At 40.0% G+C, this 24,103-nt stretch overlaps 1 protein-coding gene across 2 annotated transcripts; it reads left to right on the forward strand.

Annotated features, from left to right (window-relative positions):
* Nucleotides 1-1,489: 1,489 nt before the first annotated feature.
* nek6 (NIMA-related kinase 6) lies at nucleotides 1,490-22,643 on the forward strand. Of its 2 annotated transcripts, none has more exons than XM_084572074.1 (10): nucleotides 1,490-1,626; nucleotides 12,722-12,822; nucleotides 13,235-13,375; nucleotides 13,788-13,850; nucleotides 14,084-14,194; nucleotides 14,481-14,589; nucleotides 16,567-16,674; nucleotides 16,780-16,874; nucleotides 20,028-20,141; nucleotides 20,245-22,643. In XM_084572074.1, the coding sequence occupies exons 2-10, from the start codon at nucleotides 12,745-12,747 to the stop codon at nucleotides 20,356-20,358; spliced, it is 933 nt and encodes a 310-aa protein (XP_084428200.1). In that variant the 5' UTR covers nucleotides 1,490-1,626; nucleotides 12,722-12,744; the 3' UTR covers nucleotides 20,359-22,643. The 2 variants fall into 2 exon arrangements, with proteins under 2 accessions (XP_084428200.1, XP_084428201.1); XM_084572075.1 differs by having other exon boundaries at nucleotides 12,725-12,822.
* Nucleotides 22,644-24,103: the final 1,460 nt, after the last annotated feature.

Consider the following 24,103-nt stretch of genomic DNA (forward strand, 5'->3'; position numbering starts at 1 on the left):
GCACTTGATGTTTGTAACCTTACAGTAGGCTACTTAATAATACGACAATGTCTGTGTTTGCAAGACTGAAGATCAAATACAGTTGATACTGGCAGTTAATCAAAATATTTACTCCTGAATGATACTACAGGATCTGTGAAGCTGTCCACCTGGTAATATATCCTGTAACAAGAAAAGTCGCCATGGTGATGAGTTCTGCTAGCAGCTTCTATGAATGGGCTTATGGTTATGCAGTTAGGAGACACGGAGCTTTGTTGTCAATGAAAACAAAAAAAATATCAGAGAAAAAAAAGGTGTCTGTAACTGCATTCATTTTTTTTAAATTATTATTATTATTTTTAATATGCTAGTATTTTTAGCATGAGTGACATCTTAGCAGCTCACTTTTTTCTGTTGTTTCCGTTCTATTTATAATGAATTTTCACCAGACAGTGCAGCACACTGAAGTCAAGGCCAAAATCTCAAAATTCAAGTTGGTGTATCCATTGATAACTGCACTGTAAGCTTTTTTTTTTTTTTTCTGCAACTGAAGAAAGTTAAACATTCCCCAGAATACAATGGACCTGACCTCAGTGTCCCTTGCAGCACAGGAATCAGATGATAAACACACTCTGTTTTCAAGGGTTGGGCTACATGAATATAGTTATGTTTCACATATTCAGTCTCTATTGTCTACGTACATAGAATGGGGTCAGTACAAGCCTGTATATAATAGTTTGGGATTACAGCACAGTTTACACAAACACAAATTACCACAATGTAACTGGAAGACCTAAGTCAATGAAAATCCATTCAGCAGGTGAAATATTATCAGTGTGTTCACAACAGCGTCACAATAGCGTCAGAACTCCTAAACGATCCTTCCCATCCATAGCTACTCGAGGGAGGACTGCATTCTACCAAATAAATAGTTTACAGGTTCATGACTGGGGTATATTTATTGTTGCCAAGGAGGCTCATTAAGTTTATAAAACCAACATTTTGACAGTATATTGGAAAATGTTGGGTTTGTTGTACTTGAGTGCTTATACATTCTACCCCTGTGTTTCAGATAATATTCCTAGTATCAGTTGTTCACCTGGTTTAATTGCTCTCATTATGAAATAGCGTGCATGTTCTGTTTTCTTAGTTTGCTCGTGCTTGATTTGTGAGTATTTTAAGAGTGTTTGGATTTTAACGGTGCCGAATACAGAACACTTTTCTTCTGTCTTCTGTTGTCACATGTAGCTACTATACTTCAGGTGTATTATCAGACAGTGTACCCTGGAGGTGGTTGGTGGAGAGGGAGGGAGCGGCGGTGGTGTTTGACCTACTTTTGAGAAAACTCTCGTGAAAATCATAACCACACCGTGACATGCACGAGCCCTATACTCTAAAATAATTCTTAGAAAGTGTTCGGCAAATTCTCGGCAGCCTGCGTGGCAGCAGCGACACACACAGAGAGAGAGGGGGAGTAAGACAGAGAGAGAGAGAGAGAGAGAGAGTTGGAGAGAGAGAGAGAGAGAGAGATATTCGGGGGAGGGGGTCTGTCTGTCGATGTGAGGACTTGCACAACAACACGGACCGATGTAATTTGTAGATACTTCAAAGCTTCCAAGTAGCAGGACGTTATTGACTCCTCTCCAGGTAAGACGCGGAGCGCTCCTTATCAAGCCGTCAGCCAGCTAGCATGCAAACTTTATGCATGGGCTAACTTTGTTGACATCTACTCGTGTGGCTAAATCACTTAAAGCCTCATGAACCAGGCTGCAGTCTCCTTTTGGAAAGCTGCAAAACCTATTTAGCACATACCTAGGTAGCAACAACATTAGCCTGCTACTCTGGGGCGACCATATGGAAATTATATTTACCCGCTGCCTCGGACGGAAGCGAGGCTGCATTGATTCCTGCAGCTATCTGGTTTAAATATGTTTTGAACAAAGAGCTGTATGTGGCCCGTGCCGTGCCGGGCCAGGACAAGACAGAAGGGTATACACCAAGTAGCATAACATTGCGAGGTTAAAATTCAGTTGACTCGGTCACATTTTCATTTACAAATGGCCACTGTCAAGTCAGTGTAAGGCTCAGTTGCCTGTCAGTCTAGCTAAATTAAGTTATGCTGGTGTCTCAATATAATCGAGCTATTGAGATATATCTGTTCCCTGTGTGGGCTAGTCTGTCATAACAGGAAACTACTGCAACAGTTCTAAATAACATTTAGATTAGTTTTCTCGTTTATTTTTTAAATATATTTAGGACTGAATCATGTTTGCATTGCACATCTAAAATGCAGTGCAGCCCCTACTTGCTTTATAAATTAATTTTTAAGAAACAGCTGTGGTCTCTGGTGTAATATGTGATAGTACACAAATCAAAATAACATTTAACTGTAGATATCAAGTCTGGATAGTTTGCAGGCAGTGTGGAAGCAGAGCCTTGTGTCTGTGGTGTGTGGTTTGTGGGTATAAATGAACATTACATGCATTACACAAAGTACTGTAGTAGTAGCTGCAGCAGTGGTGGTGCTGGGTGTTGTGAGGATGCCTGGGCATTCAAGGTCAAATAACTGGCTTAAATTAGTCACGTGTCAGCTGTGACTGGGAGCCAGTGTCTTGTGTGACTGGGAGGGCTGGTTAGTGTCCACCCAGCAGGAAGCCATGTCTTCACGCTGAATATCTCCAATACCGCTCTGCTAGTGTCCTCTGCTTTCTGACCATTTGAGGTTTGGTCAAAGTTTGTCAGCTGTTAACATGGTTTCTGTGAATTGTTAAAAATTCCTAAAATCTCTATTTAATTTTTTAGTTCAAGATCTAAAATGGATGGCATCTAACTAGATGGCAACCCTAAGCAGCTAAGATTTTTATGTGTGTCAGTCAGACAGACTATCCTGTCTCTTCTCTCTCTATTTTCTGTCTGTACCCGGCTGGCCTTAGGCAGATTTGTCCCTCCATATGAGCTGGGTTCTGCTCAAGGTTTCTTCCTGTTAAAAGGGAGTTTTCCCTTGCCAATGTTTCATGTTTCCTCTGGGGGATTCAGGCTGAGTTTCAGACCGGGTTTTTTTTATTAAATATGTAAATATTTCAATACACTTGACAATATCCTTAACTTACAAATCAAGTTAGCATTCAAAACACAAATATTCAAGAAAGTTAAAAAAAAAAAAAAAAAAAAAAACTCAGGAGAATTTTCAGGAAACACCGCATTCCAATTTTTTTCAAACCAGGGAATACACTTAGGCAAAAACTGGTCCACCCTAAAGACAAAACACCCAGGCAGACAGAGTAATGCGGTGTACGCTGTTCAGTGCAGTGAGGAGTGTACAGACTTGTACATTGGGGAAACCAAACAACACATCCACAAACGCATGTGCCAGCACAGGAGAGCCACCTCATCAGGAAATGATTCAGCGGTCCACCTACACCTGAAGGACAAAGGACACTCCTTTGAAGATAACAACGTCCAAATCTTAGTCAGAGAAGATTGGTGGTTTGAAAGAGGAGTAAAGGAAGCCATCTATGTCAGACTGGAAAAACCTTCACTAAACAGAGGAGGTGGACTGAGATTTAATCTGCCATCTATTTACAATACAGTTTTAACTTCTGTCCCCGAGAAGTTTCAACCCCATTCACACCTTGAATCTGTGTTCTGAGTAGTCTCAGTAATCTTTTGGTCATTGTCGACAAGACTTTGTAGCCCTAGTCCAGACACTAGTAATATTCACTGAGACAAATTTGAGTGGGAAATATACAGTACAAGAGGGTTATCTAGGCAGCCATAGCATGGAACATCCACTGGCAACTACAGTAAGTGATGGGTGACAAGTGAATCGCTTTATATGTGGACAGGGCTTAATTCCTGGACAGAGGTTTCTCTGTAGCTACTTTTTTTCAGAGGAGTTATCAAAAATGAGATCATCTACTCTTTGAATACTGCAGTGTCAAACATCTAATCAAAAATAAACTTATGAGGAAACAATTCACACATCAGCATAATAATAAGGAGAACCTAGAAGGACACAAACCATATTTGGAAGGAATTCATATAAACTGTACTTTCACTTCTTAGTTTAGCTTGTGTCCAGTCAGTTTAGCGGTCTGAATTATGGCTTACTATAATGCAGCAAGCCACCAGAGTGATCCAGATGTTGTGTATTGACTTCTGTGGAGCTGTGATGCCATCCATCGTGACTGACTTTCTATGCTTACATAATATGCTACACGTTTAGCCAGACTGTCTGCTACATGTTGCTCACCAGGTAATATCTTTTTGCACAGAAAAAGGAGAATATTTCAGGAAAACAATTTGGCTTCTTTAGTGTTTTCAATTAAAGTTTACTGTCTCTCTACCATGTTGAGATTGTAAATAGCTTAACACAAATAAGTACCATAACTGCACAGTAGTGCACTAACAGTAATATATCAAATAACGTAAGTGCTTTGGCTTTTTGGACATAAATAGACATGACGATGTAGGAAATGAAATAGACAAATGATTAAATGTTTTTTGGAGTATTTGCATTTTACACTTAATTTTATCATTTATTATTATTATTTTTATTTTTATTAATCTATTAGGTTATAGCTTTTGACTTATCTGATAACATTTTGTCGCTCCTTTAGCAAAGTGCATTAAAAGTTATTGAATTAATACTTATAAGTCTGCAGATTCCGTATGCCAGATGTCATAAAAGAGTAAGTGGCATTGTTGCGTACTACTTAGGAAGTGGCATATATTGTTGCCCCACACCAGGCCAGACTTCAGCAATGGTTTTGTTCAGTATGTTTTTTCAAGCAGTCAATATTCGGGAAGGAGGAGGGACAGAAAATGACACCAAAGAAATGAAACAATAAATAGAATTAAGAACTAATGGGGTGATTAATGAGCTCAAATTACATCTTCAATTGAATGAAGAGCCTGTAGTGTAACTGAAAGATAAAACTGATCTGAAAGTATCTAAAAGGAAGTGGAAAAACCAAGAGATGACTAACAAAAGAAATATTTAGTAGCAGAGAACAGGGAACTTGTTGTGTTGCAAAGCAATAGGTTGCACAGACTGAAATTCAATATCATATTAACATAATAACTAACACTTACTGGCCGCAGTGTTGGTTGGGACTGCTTATCTTGCAACACTTTCAGCAGACTTTGGGTTCTCAGTCAGAGAGGGTCTGGGCTATGACTCATTTGAAGCACTTCTTTCTTTAAATGGTATCTAAGAAAAGTGAAAAAAAGGGAATGGCAAAAAGAACATAAGTTCATAAGAGTTAATGATAGTTAATATGTGCTCCCTCCATTTCCCAATCAGACCAGAGATGAACAGGAGTTAACGTAGCTGAAGAGGGAAGATGACAAAATGTTCTGAGATATCCAGAGAAAAGTTAGCTTTCTTTCTGGTGGTGCACAACAATGCAGAAATTGGCACTGAAACAAACAAGATGATGAGGCAAGAAGACAGGCAGAGACAAAGCCTAGTCTATGGATGCTGGTCATGCATCCCTAGACTAGACTTCTGAAGTGTTTACGTCCTCTGCTTTTGCTGTGTTTGCTCATATAGATGGATTAAATGCACTAGTCACATTTCCTGTGTGTAAACATATGGACAGAGGAATCTTCAATTCCAATAATTCAAATCCAAAAAAGGAACACCAACAACAAACAGGAATATGCTATGAATATCAATCCCTTTTCAAACTGTGATGTGGCATAGCTGATCAGCCATAACATTATATTCTAGTATGGTGTAGGTTCCCCTTTTTGCTGCCAAATCAGCTCTGACCTCTGAAGGTGTGCTGTGGTATCTGGCACCAAGACATTAGCAAAGTCTTGTCAAAGTCAAAGACCTCCATGGATGGGAACAGGGGAATTTGAAGACCAAGTCAGCACCTTGCATTAGTTGTTGTTGTTCCTGAACCATTTCTTGCTTTGTTGCAGTGGTTATTATTCTGGTAAATGACAATTTCCATGACTGGGTGTACATCAGGGGTACCCAAACCTTTTTGGCTTGCAAACTACTTTTACAGTTCAGTACATTTATGGACACTTACTTTACTCTGATGTCTTGCACATCCAGCAGTGGATCCAGCACTCCCACTCATTTTTGTAGCCCTTCTTTAGTTGATATAAATTGGAAGGATAACTACTTAGCTTTCTAAAGTTTTACATCCACTTACACGTTTGACCTCACATGTGCAGGGAGATTTCAGACTGGCCACCCATCATCCATCATATGCAACCAACCAGCAGTACCTTTGCTATCTAATGGTCGATCATGATTGACCTATTGGGCCCCCCGGTTTACATGGTCTGCAACAATGCAGCCCCATACACAACAAACTGTGAGGCGCTGTGTGTTCTGGCACCAGACCACAAAGGCCAGCCCTCACTTCCCACATGCATCAGTGAATCATGACCGCATGACCCTGACGCTGATTCACCGCTTTTTCTAAAACATGGAAGCACTCTAAATGGATTCCCTCACCTATTCAGATGTACCAGGATCATTCATTCATTCATTCATCTTCAGTAAAAGCCTATCCCAGCTGTCATCGGGCGAGAGACGGGGTACACCCTGGACAGGTCTCCAGTCTATCACAGGGCTAACACAGAGAGACAGACAACCATTCACACTCACACTCACACCTACGGCCAATTTAGAATCACCAATGAACCTAATGAGCATGTCTTTGGACGGTGGGAGGAAGCTGGAGTACCCAGAGAGAACCCACGCAGACACAGGGAGAACATGCAAACTCCACACAGAAAGGGTGGATGTTGGGAGTGGACAAAGATGCATATTTGCAAATGTATTATCGTTATAACATTACATATTATTTTGGCACCACCAGGTTAATTGCTGTGTTTACTTCAACTGCAATTCAGACTCAGTTTGTTTTTCAGCTTGAATTTTATAGTTACAGATAATGTGACATATTATAGATCAAGTATTGCAAAATTGCTGCATATTGATACCATTATTGTCATGGGGAACATGTTGTCACTCTGTAACTGGGTAAAACGTAACAGCACAACATAAAACCAACATGCACATATTAGGAAACAACTATAACCTAAAACAGTATTTTGGAATCTGAATTCAGTCAAAGTTTAGGGTTGAGAACTGCTGCATATACGTCTCTGGTATTGGTGTGAACTCTAGGAAAAATAAGAAGAGATTTTTAGCAATGTGACATGTTGCACCCTGCATAAAGTGGGTGTGATTATCATTCGTCAAGTTTCACAATGTTTAAGATGCAGCTCTCTCAGTTTTGATGCCAAAAAAATAGTTTAGTGTGTGCGCTCCCGCATGTGTATGTGTAGGTCTGTGTGTGTAGGGGGAGGGGCTTTCCAAAGCTATCTGAAATGAAGTTTGATGCACCATAGATACAGTTTTAAGTTATCTGCTAAGATATTTGATTGGTGTCTGCCAACACATTAGTATGTTGAGTGGTTAAAAAGATACTCACTGTCAGTGGCTCACCTTCAAGTTTAATGTGCACAGGAAAATCCTGACCTTTCTGAGGGAGCGAATGACTAGAAGAGTGGTATATTTAGTATTATTAGTTTAACTAATCTAATCCCACCAGCAAAGAGATGGTTACCTCGAGGAAGATAACACTGTTTCCGTTTTGGCATTCAGAAATCTATGTCATAAAGATAGTAACCAGTCATTAGGTAAAAAATGAAAGCCTGAAATTGGTTCATGATTCACAGATATCATGTTAAAATTAGTCAATGTGATTTTATTTTAATAAAAATTGATTAGGGGAAGTTCTGTTTATAGTTTAACCAAAGGACAAATAGACTACTTAGAAAATACTTGAAACATTCGTCTTAACAGTAATAACTTAAACAAGTGAAAAAAATAATAATTTTTATTTCGCTTGTTGTCAGCCTAGCTTTATCATAGAACAACAACAACAGTTTCCATCTAAACTACGCCTCATAATCGAGTAATCTTAAATATACCTACTTTTTCCTCATTAGACTGGTGAGGCAGAAATCAGGGTAGGTGTTATATGAAAATATAGGGCATTCATATAAGGACATAAATGGATAACGATCAGACAGCGTTGTAGGATGATGAAGCGCTGCAACACTCATTAAGAAATGGTAAGCATTAAGTGAATGAGATCGGATAGGCAGACCTGCAGAGGAATATGAATATTTTGAGGAACTCAGAAATTATATTCAGTGGTTTTACAAGACTGACCAAATTTTAGTATAGTTCCGGTATAGTGTAGTTGCAGGTCTACACTATACTGCAGGGTTATTTCTTTCCAATTGCAAGGCTGATAGTCACAGATGCAGATGTACAGGACTACATGACTACAAGTCATGTACAGCTTTATTCACAAAACACTGGTGGACTTTTCCTAATGCCTTTAAAACAATGGTTGGCTTATTATCTTAAATAGAGAGGTGGGCGATAAGTAATCAAAATTAATTAAAATGTTTTCATGAAATTATCCTAAACTGTCACCTTGCAGTTCACAATAGATTACAAACGTCTTTGTGTTTCATATTGAGAAAAACATCTATTAACACCCTCTACAATACCCTAAGCCCTAGTTACTAGGAAGGGTGTGTGATGTTATTTTGAGTTAATGTAGTGAGAAAAAGATTGAATGAAATGATAAATCACTGATTAGCTGATCAGATGCCATTTAGTTAATTTTGGAAGCAAATACAGACTTGAGGAGGCAGGACGCAAAAGCAAAACACCCACTCTTGTTTCAGCAGATGTGCGTAATATGTTCCTTATCAACTATTAATCAAATTATCTGGATTCCTTACTTGGTCAATACAATGTCAGATCTTGTATTGTTGTTTTGTTGTTGGGTTGTTCCATAGTTGAATGTAATGTGTCAGGTAGGTGTGTTCAGACCTGGCATTAACATGTGTCTCCAGATCCAATCTCAGTTTTGCGCTCTGTATGAAAATGCAACATCTTTAATGTGACTCAGGACGCATTGTGTTCACGCTACGAAAGGAATGCGGACACATACGACCCAGACCACCTCCAGATGTGTTCAGAGATTGGATTTCTCAAATATTAATGCGTCCTGGAGATGTTCACACCTGATTTTTACTTCATTGAATAGGCCAGACTGGATCGTAATGCAAGGTCTGAATGGGCCCTAGATGAACTGTCCCCTAAAGGTTTCATTCTTGTTTGCACATTAAGACTGGAGTTTCTGGCCAGTTGCCCATATTTTAGCTTGATTTTTGGATACAAAAACACCTGGAAACCCTTTGCAGTGAAATGTCTGCCTAAAGTTCTTTTGACTCAGTGGAATGTTGTTTTTAGCTGTTATCTTCTAACTGCAGTGACTAACTGGCCACAGGGGGTTGAATTGGGGGCAGCAGATAGGGTAAACACTGCACAGGCTGACATTTGTAATTTGTATCAAATCTCGCTATTATTATTTTAGTAGGACATTTCTGTAGAATTCTTCATGAGCTCAAGGCAATTTATTATCACACCAGAGGAAGAGGAAACAGCTGTATAGATTCAAAAGAAACTGTGTGCCTAAGGTCAATAGCTCAGGGCCAACAAAATGAAAAGAGCATAAGCTACACCTCTGAAAAACATGTTAAAAACACGAAACTTACAAGCAAGAAAAGCCATTAAACACTGATATGAAGGCACTCTCATAGGGTCCCTGTTTTCAGGCAGGGGAGGTCATACACTTCCTGCCAATGATTTGACTTTATTGTTTCTTGGCAGAACATTGAGCCAAAAAAACAAAGGCTTCAATCAAGTGTTTCATGGTTTACAAGAAAATTGCACATTGATCTTCCAATCTCTCACGTTTGGTCAAAATCTGATGAGACCAAAATGATCAAAATTGTAAATCGGAGAGCTATACATGCACCAATAAAAAGGAAGCACAAGAAAGCTGCATTTTAATATTACTAGCTAGTCTTCCTAGTGAGTGGGCAACATTCTCACATTGCCTGTTTTGCAATGTTTTATCGAACCAAGATGTGCTGCTGTTGCAGTCTAGCGGAGCTGTGAATATTACTGTCCTGAGCTGGTATGCTGGTTCTTTCTGTGTTGTTGCTCAGCCTCTAGGGGCTGTTACCACCTGGCTTAAGGGTTCCAACATAAAATAGAGAACAGATGACAGAAATCTCTAATATAAAGGTTTATTCTGATATAGTAGATACAACAAAAGCAAACAGATGAGACATGGTCCCTTCTGCAGCTGCTCAAGAGAGTGGTGTCTTCCCGAGGCCTCTTCAGCCATACCTTTCATCCAAAGGCGTTTGCATCAGTAGATAAGCTCTTATGGGAAAAACAAGTCCTAATATAGTGGAAAACAAGACTCATTTAAAAATAAATATCCTAATTTCACTGCTGTTTCTCTTAAGTCGTTGAATATGAGAGTTAAAGGAGAGCGTAACTAATTCCTGTAAAATCCCAAAGGCAGCACTGCACACCAAACGCCTAATCCCTCTTCTTACTAAGTCTGTTAGACAATGGTTTTCAATGCCATAAATAAAAGACTGGATCATTAGAGGATCTTTTGCAAAAAACTGGAGTGGTATACGCAAAAGAAAAATTCGAGGTAGACTGGGTAATATTTTAATGAAGCCGTCCTCTGTGTTTCTTTAGGAATCCCCATGTAGATCTTTCCCTGCTGTTGATTATGCTGCTACATTCACACAAACTGACCGAGAACTTGTTCCAAAATACATCTTACAATTTTCTGGCTTAGACTTTGGCTTAGAGCCAGGCACAGTATAAGAAAGAGAGGTTCATGGACCATTGAATTGCTGGAACAGAAAAAAGAAACTCTGAGACATCTGTTCAGGAATCCTCCACACAACCCACGCTTTTCAGTGTGTTTTAGGAAAAACCATACTGCTGGAGTGTACTGTTGACCTGCTTTCTTAACATAGGCCTGTCAGTCAGGCCTATGTTAAGAAATTTCCTAGCCGTGGAAGCCAACAACAGCATAGTCCCTATTATCAGAACTGTCAACAGCTTGACTTACTGCATGTAGAACAGATCTGTACCTGTGGTGTTACCTAAGTCGTGGCATGAGGTCTAGTTGGCATTATTAACATTTTAACGATTAGTGGAGTGGAGTAGTTTGAGGGGAGTGCGAGGTAGCACATGCACACTCAGTTGAATACTTAAAGCTGACTCATAAGAAATGGGGCTGGAGGGTGGTGAAGAATAATATTTGTAATGTTTTAAGAGCAGGGAGCAAGTTTCAGCTTGACCCAGGTTAGACGTTTTACCAGCAATTTGTGATCAAAACAAGTCATTAGTACTTCAGTACTTCAGTAACTACAGGCATATGCAATTGTTAATGTTTGTCTGTAGAAAAAGGCCAGTGTTACAGATGCCTTTTTAGGTGTTAATCTTTTGGATTGTCTCTGTTTGAATACATTTTGAGTGTGAAGGCACAAGAGCACAGTTGGATGACTGTAACTAGCTCACATCTTGCTTTCAGTGATCCACTTGTTAGGAAATTGCATTCTCATTGCCAGTTAAAACTAGAACTGTAATCACCATGAGTCATCACCACAGACACTCAGCAAGCTTAGGCTCCACCGTCAGAAAAGACAGTTTCACACTTGTGTGCCAGTGAATTATCATGAGCCACTGTGGGACATGAACCATCACTGCCTTTGGCTCAGATGCAGCTTGGTGTTTGGACATTGCATGCACATGAATCATAGTTTTATCTACATTTGGTTCTCAGACTTATTACATACTGTTGGACGATCAGATTCAATTGGATTATGTAAAGACTAAACAAGAGGGGCCATTGCATTGACATCTGAGGTACACCAGTATCAGAAATACGCATGGATCCACACAGAAAACGTGGATCCAGAGTCAGTCACAAAAGCTTTCTTGAGATCTAAAAACGAACTTCTCCCCTACATTTCACAGCTCAAGACATACTCATCTATATACTACATATATAGATGAGTGTATAGATGTAGTATATGTAGTATATCTGGTCAGTGGATTATATCTAGTCAATGGATTTGATTTAGTTTACTTTTTTCCATGTTTTCTCACATGTTTCATTCATTAATTCATTAATACTTTGACACGTGTACTCCAGCTTGTGATGTTATATGCACTTATATTTACACATGCACATTTAATATTACCACATATTTTCATAACCATCTAATCAGCCTCTCAGCTTTCAGCGTACCAGTGTTCCAGAGAGCTTCTCATCTTTCAGAATATAAAAATAATAATGTTAAATAACGTAGCATTTTCTGTCAAGCTTACACAGTGCTAGAACATAAACTACATACCAGTCTGTAGAGTCCTTTTATTGAATTGTGGCGTTGCAAAAGTCAGCACATCTCCGGAGACACCTGGTTTCGGATACCTACTGACTAATGACCAGGAACTTGGGAGGGCCCTTGTTGCCAGCCTATACTCCAGGAAGGATGACATTCATAAGAAGAGCAAATATGCATACTACTTCATCCTTTTACCTAACAGGGACACACTTTCTTTGGGCATAGTCATAATGAAAGATAATGATGCATGAAAACGAGAATAGCTCATGATAGAATAAGACTGAGTAGTCTTTCTCTCTGTAATTCAGTTAGCACATGTGGACATAGGCTCCCTGTTGTCTTTTTAGCAAGTCATCTTGCTAAACACTACTTCATCTTTTTTCAACCTGCTTCCTCTCACTTGAGTTGTGTAAAATACTCTGGAATGGTAACTAAATGATTTGAACGTTGTTTGTTGCAGCAGTCGGTGGGTGTGATGCCACCATGGAGGCACAGAACAACAACCAGTCCACCTTAGACAACCACAACAATTTCTACAAGATACCCAATCAGGAGGATCAGGTAGGACATCTAACCTGTATGTTATTAGACACATTCAGAGTATTCATAATAAAGCAATGTTCTGTCTTTTAGAACATTTAGTGTCATATTGTTGAGTTCACACAAATTTGTAAAAAATTACACATTGTCTACTCAGCTTTCAAGACTGTTCCTACTGGCATGCTGTTTCTGATGAATAACAACTATTGTACCAAACAAATGTAAAATTTCTCTGTCTTTATTATCTATGAACATATAGAAACTGCAGTGTTACCCCCATTAATTTAAAATCATTGATCAAAAATCTTTTCATTTCTTAAATCCTTAGTTAGTGTAATAGTAATTTTTGGAGAGTGACGTATATTTAAATAAGCTTTAGAATGGACTAAATTGCTTCACCTTGGGGTGTGGTGTTTTCTTTCTCCTTGTACAGAAAAATGTGCCAAGCTATAAATACTGCTGCACTATGGCAAACTTCCGGATTGAGAAGAAGATTGGTCGGGGTCAGTTCAGTGAGGTCTATAAAGCCACATATCTGCTTGAAGGACATCTGGTTGCACTCAAGAAAGTCCAGGTACACTACTCTGCAGTGTGTCTGATAGTGCTTCAGAACAGCGCCCTTTGATATCCTGACTGTACTCTAGCTGCTAAACTCATATATGTGCAGTTGCTAAGATTGGTTTCTAGATCAAAGAGAGTAACAAATGTTCTATACGTTGTGGTTCAGTATGACTGAGAGCAGGACTTGTTACAGAGTAAAAGAAACTTGCCAGTGTTCACTGATGGACAGAATGTGATGTGAAACTATATGTAAATGATGTCAAACATAGATTTGACGTTTGACACATTAATCTGGTGACATGCGTTGTTACTTGCCAACTGACAAACAGTCCATCCCTGCTGATTTATTGGTTCTATGAAGACTTGAAGTTGTGTGTTTATTGCATAAATTCCTATTTACATACTTCCTATATTTGCCTTTGCAGATCTTCGAAATGATGGATGCTAAGGCCCGTCAAGACTGCATCAAAGAGATAGATCTACTGAAGGTAAGGTCAACCACAGCCCACTGTTTTAGGAATGTCAGTGAGAGAAAGCAATCATAAGTTTTTCAGTATTGATTTAAAAATCGAAAATAAGAGGACGGTGGCAAAATCCGAGACTAGCTTAAGCTAGCTGTACTTTGTAATTGTCAGACCTGTTATATGCTACTTACAATGAACAAATGGCCAATGCATAAGGTCTGAAAATAATTTGTTTTTCTCTTGTTTGTCCACTGCAGCAGCTGAATCACCCCAATGTAATCAAGTACATAGACTCCTTTATTGAAGACAATGAGCTCAACATTGTTCTGGAGCTGGCGGATGCTGGAGATCTGTCCCAGATGATAAAGGTCAGGAGGCCACTTGACACTCACAGGCTTATCTCATGAACCAAATGGTATTTGCAGAAAAGTGGCCAAACTCAGTGGAGATGGTTCCTCTTCATTACTGTCTGAAATCCCAGCATTCTCTCCAAAATGCACTCCCTTTTTACCAGGATCCATATTTTAGAATCTTAACAATACCACACACATTAATGAAGGACATAGCCAATCCAAATATGGTACATGTCGCACATTTCAGATGAAGCACTGAAACTTTCTATGATCGTGATCATTCTGTCTTCTATCTGTACAGTACTTCAAGAAGAAGAGGCGACTCATCCCAGAGAGGACAATATGGAAATATTTTGTGCAGTTGTGTAGCGCCCTGGAGCACATGCATTCACGTAGAGTAATGCACCGCGGTAAACAACTACTCAGATATACTCACCCTCCATCCTGTTCACCATTCACACCTTAGTGCTATTTCCATAGTTTATATATTTATTCCTGCCGTCCACATTTTGCACTTTTATGTGAAGTGAAAACCATTAAATACAAACTCTTGTATTTACTGTTAAAATTCAAAAAAGAAAAAAAAGCCCAAAGAAGTTCAGGCCCCAGTCTTCATGATGTATCAACTCTTCAGTAACTTGAGGATTGACATACCACTCATATTACTCAGGCACTGTGGATGTAAGTTGTTATGTGTAGCTGGTAAGCTGTCTGTTGTTTGCTGTGTCTTTGCTGTCCTTGTCAAATCTTGAAGGAAACATGTAAAACATTGCTGATAGCAGACCTCAAACATACGCTGGTGGACTGCTGATGTGCACACAGCCTTTACCAGAACTGATAACACATCTTGCGCTAACTCTCAACTACCATGGACTCCTGGTAGAAACGAATCTGCAAATCAAGTGAACCTAAAAGGCTTAGGCAGGCTATACAAATATATTACAGGGCTTCATTTTCATAATCTTAGTCTGGAATTTTTATTTTCTTGTTTAGAAATACCAGCAGCTGAGTGAACTTGATAAGAACCTGGCACCTGCAACAGGACAAGTATACAATGCAGTACTTCTACCTTAAGCTAGACCTTTTGGATTTCCCCTTATATACCCCTGACTAGAACTGTGTGGGTGGATCTTAAGCCTCAAGATTTCTCACATCTAGAAAGGCTCTGCAACAATAGTGGTGACTGAAAATTCTCAAATCAATAGCAGAAAAACAATGAACTGGCCACAGAAAGCTGTGATGCTTGTCAGAAGGGGGTTGCTAAGTAATGATGTAGGGTTGCTCAAATATCGTTACCTGGCAACCAAACTTGTTTTTCATCTTTCTCACTATCTGTGCATTCATGTGCTGCTACTGCTTGGCATGTCATTAATTCTGTGTGTCTCTCTCTATCTCCCCTCCTCTTCCGTCTTGCCTTTCTGTGAGGCTCTCTATAAGTTACATGTTTCTGGTGTGCAGAGCTGCATGTTTCTCATCTGTGGTCCTGGCCCCACCACCATGCCCATTGTTTCTTACTTACAGTTATCTATTACTACCTAAATGCTGTACATTCTTTTTATCCATTATCAGTCTCCCTTGTATTATGCATCACTTCGTTTCATGTATTCTTGTTCGTATACTGTGCATGCTGCATATGTGTTTTATCCACATGCTTTCCTTTCCTTTCCTGATTCTCTTTTTTTTCTGTCTCTACCTGGCTGGCCTCAAACAGATGGGTCCCTGCACATTAGCTTGGTTCTCCTCAAGGTTTCTTCCTATTAAAAGGGGGATTGCCTTGCCACCTCAGCCGTAGCTCTTACTCTGTGGGTTTCAGGCTTGGTTTTGGAAAGTGTCTTGAGGCCGTTTGGACTGTTATTGACTGTTATATATGATGAGATAAGACACGATAATTTATCCCACAGTGGGCTTCAAGCCATATGCTTGTGGCTGATTGATCCACAGAGAGGTATATTAGGTGTGATAACAGTCACTCTCAACATTGCCTTTTATTTGGAAACTTTCCTTACAAAGGCCACAAGAATCATCTACTGACATACGAACAACACTGTTACCTTTCAAAGCTTCTTAGACTGTGTTGTGTTATGTTACCTCTTTGGCCCTCTCCTACTACATCATATGGTTTGTTGATCTGATTGGTGGAAGTTAGACTGTTACAAATGGAGATGGTGATTTATACAATCACCTACCAACCTGCCCCAGGGATCAATTTACTTATTTTCACTTCATCTCTCAGCACATGCTACATGTTACTATGGATCATTTCTTAATACATACACTATTACAGTATTGTTCCACTGAAATGTGAAAAGGTTTTGGATGTTTAAATCTGTGTATGTGTGTTTATGTGTGTGTGTGTGTGTGTGTGTGTGTGTGTGTGTGTAATCTAGATATCAAGCCAGCCAACGTGTTCATAACAGCCACAGGGGAGGTAAAGCTGGGCGACCTGGGATTAGGCCGCTTCTTCAGCTCCAAAACCACTGCAGCACATTCTTTAGGTACGGCACATACACAAAACACACATTAATACACACAATGTGCATGAATGCATGGAAATACATGATTATTGTATTATTATTATTATTATTTTTTGCCTTTCCTAGTGGGGACGCCTTACTACATGTCACCAGAGAGAATCCATGAGAACGGATACAATTTTAAATCAGATATCTGGTCCCTGGGATGTCTTTTGTATGAGGTAAGTTCATATGCAATTCGATCTCAAATATATTGAATCGGTCAGAAGCGCTATAGGCCGTCTCACCATGAAAGTACAAAGACCTTTCTGTTCCCCAGACCCTGTAAAGTTTGTTACACCCAAGTACTGGTGTTGACTACATCTGGATTTAAAGGTGTATCTACAGGCAAAACAGCTGCTTTTTTCTATCTGCCTTTTCACCTGATACTTGACAAATTGAATTCTGGTTGTGTAACATTAGCCAGAGCTTGCAAAATGTCAGCCAGCCAGCCAAGCCTCCTGAAGTAAGTCACACTGTTGAAATAATGCCTCAAGGCATTACATAGAAGATTGGCGTAATTCAAAGTCAAGAGACGCTTGAATGAGGTCTACCACAACATTAATTACTTTATGCCAAGTACTGTGTAGGTAACCTTGTGTTGCCACATCAGCTCTAAACCATTCAGTCCAATTCAGTTTTATTTAGCGTCAATAACAAGACAAATTGTTAAACATACATCTGTCATAGATACGTACATCTGACTAAAACGTACATGTAGAATGTAACCGTGACACAAATACAAGATATAGTGGACGTTACATGACAGTTTGATAATGAATATAAATAACAGTGACAATAATAGTTCTATTATCGGTGAGTTAGATGCTATAATGATTGAATACAAGAGACATCATAGACAGGTTGGAGAATGATGCATCCAGGTTGGAGTGGATAACTGCAGGCCATGAAGACTGGGCAGGTTGATTGATTGATAGAGAGTGAGCAAGAGCGAGAGCGAGAGCAGAGCGAGAGTGAGAGCGAGAGCAAGATCAAAAAAGTTGATGTATTGTATGTGTAATACAGATCAAAAAAGTGCTCTCCATCAAGCCAACATGGGCCAGCCTTTGTACGTCATTGAGTCTTGGCCACATATGACCCTTTTACCATTTCACTAGCTGTCCTCTGTTGGACCACTGTGGTAGCTACTGTCCACCACTCTGGGAATACCCATCAAGACGTCCTTCTTCATCACAATTTGGTCATTGTCAAAATCGTTTAGACTGCCCATTTTGAGTGTTCAGTTGAGCCTGGTATAGCCCACCTCTTGAAATGTGTGACCTTAACAAGTAATCAGTGTTATTCACTTCACTTGTCTGAGGTTTTAATGTTCAGGCTGGTCAGTGCTAGAGCTCCACTTATCTCTGAGCACCAATGGTAATGGTAAATGGCCTTGCTTTTATATAGCGCTTTTCTACCTATTGGCACTCAAAGCGCTTTACAGTCACAGACACATCTACCCATTCACTCACACAAGCACTCACACATTCACACACCAGTGCCACGCACTGGGAGCAACTGGGGGTTCAGTGTCTTGCTCAAGGACACTTCGGCATGTGTCACATTCCGGGGATCGAACCGCTAACCCTCTGGTTCGTGGACAACCCGCTCTACCTACTGAGCCACAGCCGCCGCAATGCAGTCTCGTAAGAGAGCAACTCCAATGGACCAGCTGTGGGTTGGCTGTCTTCCTAATGTCACATTAAACTGGCAAATGTCTTCGTTTTTATTCTGTGTGACAGCTTTTATGGTTTTATTTTCAATTAATACTGAAGTGATATCCTGTTCCTGTTGTTTTAGCTGAAGTGCTCCTATACTTGTTTTTGGCCTTTAACAGTCAAAGGAAATCTGGGTAAAGGGGCAACATCCTCTGTGGCAACAAGCAGCGAGCTTTGAATGAAAAAAACAAACGCTGTAACATTGTTCTTTCAGTTCCTGATTCTTAGTCTCACAGATAGTGTCATCGCATTTCCAGTGCATTATTAATAGTTAACTTCTCTAAACGTTAAAATGAGGGACATCAATGACACCAGTGTGGATGTGTTAGGGGACTGGACACTGAAGAATATGAATGAAAATGTTTCCTTAACTTATAAAACAAGTACATTTTCTAGCTTTGTTGTGCAGTCCACTGTACATGCTATTAATTCCCCCAGCTGGCCCCATCTGTACATTTCTTTGTGGCCCATACACTTAACGTTCAGTCACACAAATATAGGTTTTACAAATATAAAATCTCCATGTATTACAAATTTATACTAGGAGCAGTATAACGGTTTCACAGACATGATTTGTAATGCGAGTGTGACCATGGGGAAAGTCTGGGTGGCAGCCTTGTATCCAGCTCCCTAGATAGATCTATTCACTGGAGGTGCATTCCCAAATGTACAACTGTACAGAGTGAGCATCATTACTGACAGAGTGAGCATTAATTTTGCTATGACGGGTTGTGATAACAGTGGTACAGAGTTCAAACTGACAGATGCCTATGGTGCAAATATCATAAATATACATCTAAAAATCTACAAATAGTTGTGCAGCATTTGTCGGGCAAGTGTCCATCTCGGCTGAAAGTGGACTGTGCAATGTTTGTGAGTTTGTGGTTGTATGGAAGTGGATTGTAAGTTAAAGTATGTTGTTCAGAGTCTGTGGTATATGGTGCATTAATACTGACTTCATTGCCTTATATTCTGTATTTTAAAGTGAAGTTCTTCAATTGACTCTATAGAAGTACCAGCATAATCAATTCAATTCAATTCAATTTTATTTATATAGCATCAATAAATATAGCATACAAAAACCCGGCCTGAAACCCCCAGAGCAAGCCTGAAGGCGATGGTGGCAAGGAAAAACTCCCTTTTAACAGGAAGAAACCTTGAGCAGAACCCAGCTCATATGGAGAGACCCATCTGCCTAACATTCATTTTTCACTAATGGTGAACTATAATGCTGGTTTCCTTTCAAAGGACAATGCAGGACAAGCGGATATGTGATTTCAGTTGGACTTTCACAAGGAGTCCCCCTCTCAGCACCCCTTCATGTCAGTGCTTGCCACTGTGTGAACAAAATAACCATGATTTTTAGTCATAGTTCCTCAAATTTCATTGGAATACTTAGCCTTTGTTGAGCCAGTCCTCTCCAGAAACAATGGCTTCACAGTCCTCGGCACACTCTTCTGGAATTCTCCGTCGACAGGCCCGCAGAGACTGAAAGAGCAGCATTATGTGTCTCTCGGTTATTCTCTGACGGCATCACCAGCCTACCACATGAGATACCAGATACTTCCACACTCTTCATACCTGATTGTGTTCTCTCATGTCTTGCTCTTTCTCCAGATGGCCGCCCTGCACAGTCCGTTTTATGGGGACAAGATGAACCTCCTGTCCCTCTGCCACAAGATTGAGCAGTGTGATTATCCTCCCCTCCCTCCTGACCATTACTCCGAGAAGGTAAAGCGACACAGCGTTGAGTGTTGGGCGTAATGTCGAGTTGAATTACAGATCGGTGGACGAGGTGGTTTGATCTGCTTGTTATTCCTCATGCTTTACACAGCTCCGGAACCTGGTCAGCATGTGCATCAACCCTGACCCAGACCAGAGGCCGGACATAGTCTTTGTGCTGCAGATTGCCAAACAAATGCACATGTGGACGTCCAGCAGCACCTGAGCACCGCGTCCGCTCCGAGACCCCCTCTCTGCTCAGTTTGAGGCTCTCAAACCACTAGATGTAAGCTGTGCCTAGTCTCGCAGAATCCTCATCTCAGCATGAGGAAACCTCCGACTGACCTGCACAAGTGGACAGTGAGGTTTTGACGTCACAATTTCCACTTCTTTTCTGTCTCGGAGGATGTGAAGAGGTACATTAGTGGTGCAGCACTCATTGAAAGTGAGAGCGAAATCACACTCGTTCACGTGAGAGGTGACTGCATTTCTGCCTTTTTCTTTAGCTAAGGACAGAGGGCTGTGTCTGACTCCGATCACAGATTCTTCTGAGCTTTTTGTGTAACTCCGCAGTGGTTGCATTCCAAGTTTACCCTGTTCCAGGTGAATGTGTGCAGTAGAGCTGGGCAATTTGAAAATGTACCTTCTATCTTCTATCATTGTAATCATATCGTACATATTTTTATACTGCCAATTTAAGGGGCCTACGAGGACAGTGAGTAAATATGTATTAGCATTTACTCAGTCAGATTTCTCTGACATGGATTTCTGGAAAATAAAACCATCTTTCCTCCTAGTTATCTTACAGTTTCTCTCTGTTGTGATGGAGGTTGGACGGGAGATATATATTATGTGACATATACACATACGATGTCTAGCAGAAGAAAGTATATTTAGCAGCCAGAGTGACTGTGGTGTTCTCTTTTCAAGGCCAAGAATCTCAAGATCAGCAGTTAATTAATGTGTTGTCTTCAGCTTGCAGATTTTTATGGCCTATTTCTTCCTTTAAAATCTTTAAAAGAAAGTTATTTGGGGCTGCTTTAGTACTAATATGTTAACCAGCTAGTCTCACTTAATAGTCCAGTGTGTAGAGTTTAGCATCCAGATCCTGCAGTTGCTGCCAAGTTGATGAAAAAGGGTGTTGGTTTGAAAGGCCCTCGCTAGAACCATTGTTTGGTTTGTTTGTTCTGGACTGCTCTATAGATACGGCAGCTCTCTGTCTCCCTCACTCTTACTTCCAGCTTCCCAACATCTCTTTATTTTCTTGGTAGTTTGGTCACATTGCCTCTCTGTTCTCCTGTAGGCCTCCTGAAGAGCAGTTTTGAACCATACTGTGGTGGCTCCAGGTCTCAGCATCTAACTCTTTGCTTATTCAAATCAGATACATCCTTCACTATGCATAACTTAAACCATAGTATAATTTACGGGGATAAGTTAAATAAAAAACCCTGGGACTGTTTGTTTTTGCTGTAAAGCAGGTCATTTTAACATTTGGGGTTTGAAGCGAGCCTCAAGTGGCCATTCAAGGAACTGCAGCTTTTAACACTTGCTTCAGCCCTGGAGGGTGCAGCTGGGACGTGTACTGGCAGGGTAGTGGAATCTGCTGCTTCAGTTTTGACCATGAATTTAAATAAATAAATGAAATGAAATGAATCTCGTAAATCCCCCAATATTATACAATAGCAGTCCTACATCACTGAAACCACTGAATTCATTATGACAGCGTTGCATCTGTTGATGCAATGTAAAATAACAGGCCTTCATCATCATCCACCACAGCTGCTCTGGATATTTGAACAGGAGTGGATGATTCTTTTTTGAGTTTGTTCCAGTCTGAATACTTAATATTTTACAGTGTTTATGTTACAATTTAGAAGGAATGAAAAACTCATAAACCATTTTTTTTTTTTTTTTGCGTAAAAGACAAAAACATTCAGAACTTATCTCTGGGAAACTGAAGAACTACCACAGGAGTACATGTTGCTATTTTCATTTTCATTACAAATCCACACAGACACATTATGCTAGGGTGCCGTGGTGGTGGGTGTCATTTAGTATTCCATCAATGTTGCATATATGATTACTGTTCATGTTTATACCGCCATTTATGGTCTCGTTCAAAGTGTTTGTATGTGCCAATATAGACCGTTGTTAATGTGAAACTGTAAGTGCCATAGAGATTAGATGCTGTGAAAGTCATTTTGTTTGCTAGTACTAAAGAAGAGTATGTTTAAAAATGTTATGCAAGACACATATCCAATGCACAGCGCCATACCACACAGACTCATTTCATACATTTGTACTCTATGCCATTACGTTAAATGTATTATGTGCACAGGAAGAGTGGTAGCTTAGAGTTTTCATCATGTTTAGACAACCTATATCTTGTATCTTCATCCTCCATTTACAGCTCTTATTAAATTGTGGCTTTTCACTCCAAAGTATTGTGCCATCATGTTTTTACCGACTGTGCTTATTTCTTTGCAGTGTGACATTAAAATGTGGAATCTATTCATGTGCTTCCTGTTTTCCCTTTGTAGTAAAGCATTAGGTTAATGAGTTTAAACCTGTGTTTACCTTTTGGTGACAAACCACTAGTAATGTGAGCATGCGCCATTCTTTATATAGAGATCTCAGTTTTGTGTGCAAAATGACCATCTCTGGATGTCTTAATTCAGATTGTGGAGTTATGTGTAGCTAAATTATTTGCACACTTCTTGTGTGTTTTTTCTTAAGGCCACAAAGACCTGGAAGCCAGACAAAATTCTGCACAGACAAATATTTCTGGTGGAAAGTTGGTCTGGAGTTGCTCAGCAAAGATCTGCCAATAAAATCATTTTGGTGGGCCGTGTATGGTGGTGGACAGAGGAGTAACAACGAAGTAATCATCCATGGCTGGAGCCTGTCCCAGTTGTCATCAGGCGGGGTACACCCTGGACAGGTCTCCAGTCTATCACAGGGCTAACACAGAGAGACAGACAACCATTCACACTCACACTCACACCTACGGCCAATTTAGAATCACCAATGAACCTAACCAGCATGTCTTTGGATGGTGGGAGGAAGCTGGAGTACCTGGAGAGAACCCATCCGGACACAGGGAGAACATGCAAACACCACACAGCCCAGTCAGCCTAGATTCTTGCTGTGAGGCACCAGTGTTAACCACCACGCCACTGTGCTGCCCCAGATTCACGCTATGATAAGAATTTAATCTGACTGCAATAGGCTAGATGGAAAGGAACATTTCATTTTGAAGTTGACATCATGTCAGTGTTTCCAGTATCAGTCCTATTTTTCTGTAGATGTGGACCATCTTGAACATCTATCCTGTGGACATGCTGCGCCACCGTGTGGCCGAGGGCAGTAGTTTTTGTTCTTGACTGTTCATGACTCCATTATGAATAAACTGAGCTTCAAGAGTTGTTTATTCACAACTCTTTCCTCACTGTTGGAGTTTCAGGTTTAAACATTCAGATTTTTTCAGCCAGTCATGTCCTTTTTGTTAAATTTAAATATGTGTCTTCTTTTACTGTGACCCTCCTACACCCCATTCATCTCCTCTCTTCACATCCACAGTCCAGGTCAAGCTCATCAGACTCCACTCATCCTTTACAAAGCTTCAACTCTCTCTTCTCCTCCTTATCACCACCAGTGTTTATTTTTTTCAATACTAACCATGGCCTGGCCTCTGACCCCTCAAATCTAAGACAAGACTTTCCATTGTGAATCTTTTTAAGTAGAATTTTTAATCTTCTCCCAGACCAAAGTCTCTCCTTAATGATACACAGACAGGTCACCTTATATTATCTGACAAATATAAAAACCTTGGCACTTTGGTGGTTTTAATGATACCACATAACAGGTATATGACCAAAATATTCAGTAAATCTATTCTAAAGTATTCAGATTATGAGAATATCAAAAGATTACCATGTGAGTTGCAGACTGTAGAAGCTTACAAGAGCAAA

The sequence above is a fragment of the Chelon labrosus genome, assembly GCF_963514085.1.
Source record: "Chelon labrosus genome assembly, chromosome: 22".
In the NCBI taxonomy this organism is placed as follows: domain Eukaryota; kingdom Metazoa; phylum Chordata; class Actinopteri; order Mugiliformes; family Mugilidae; genus Chelon; species Chelon labrosus.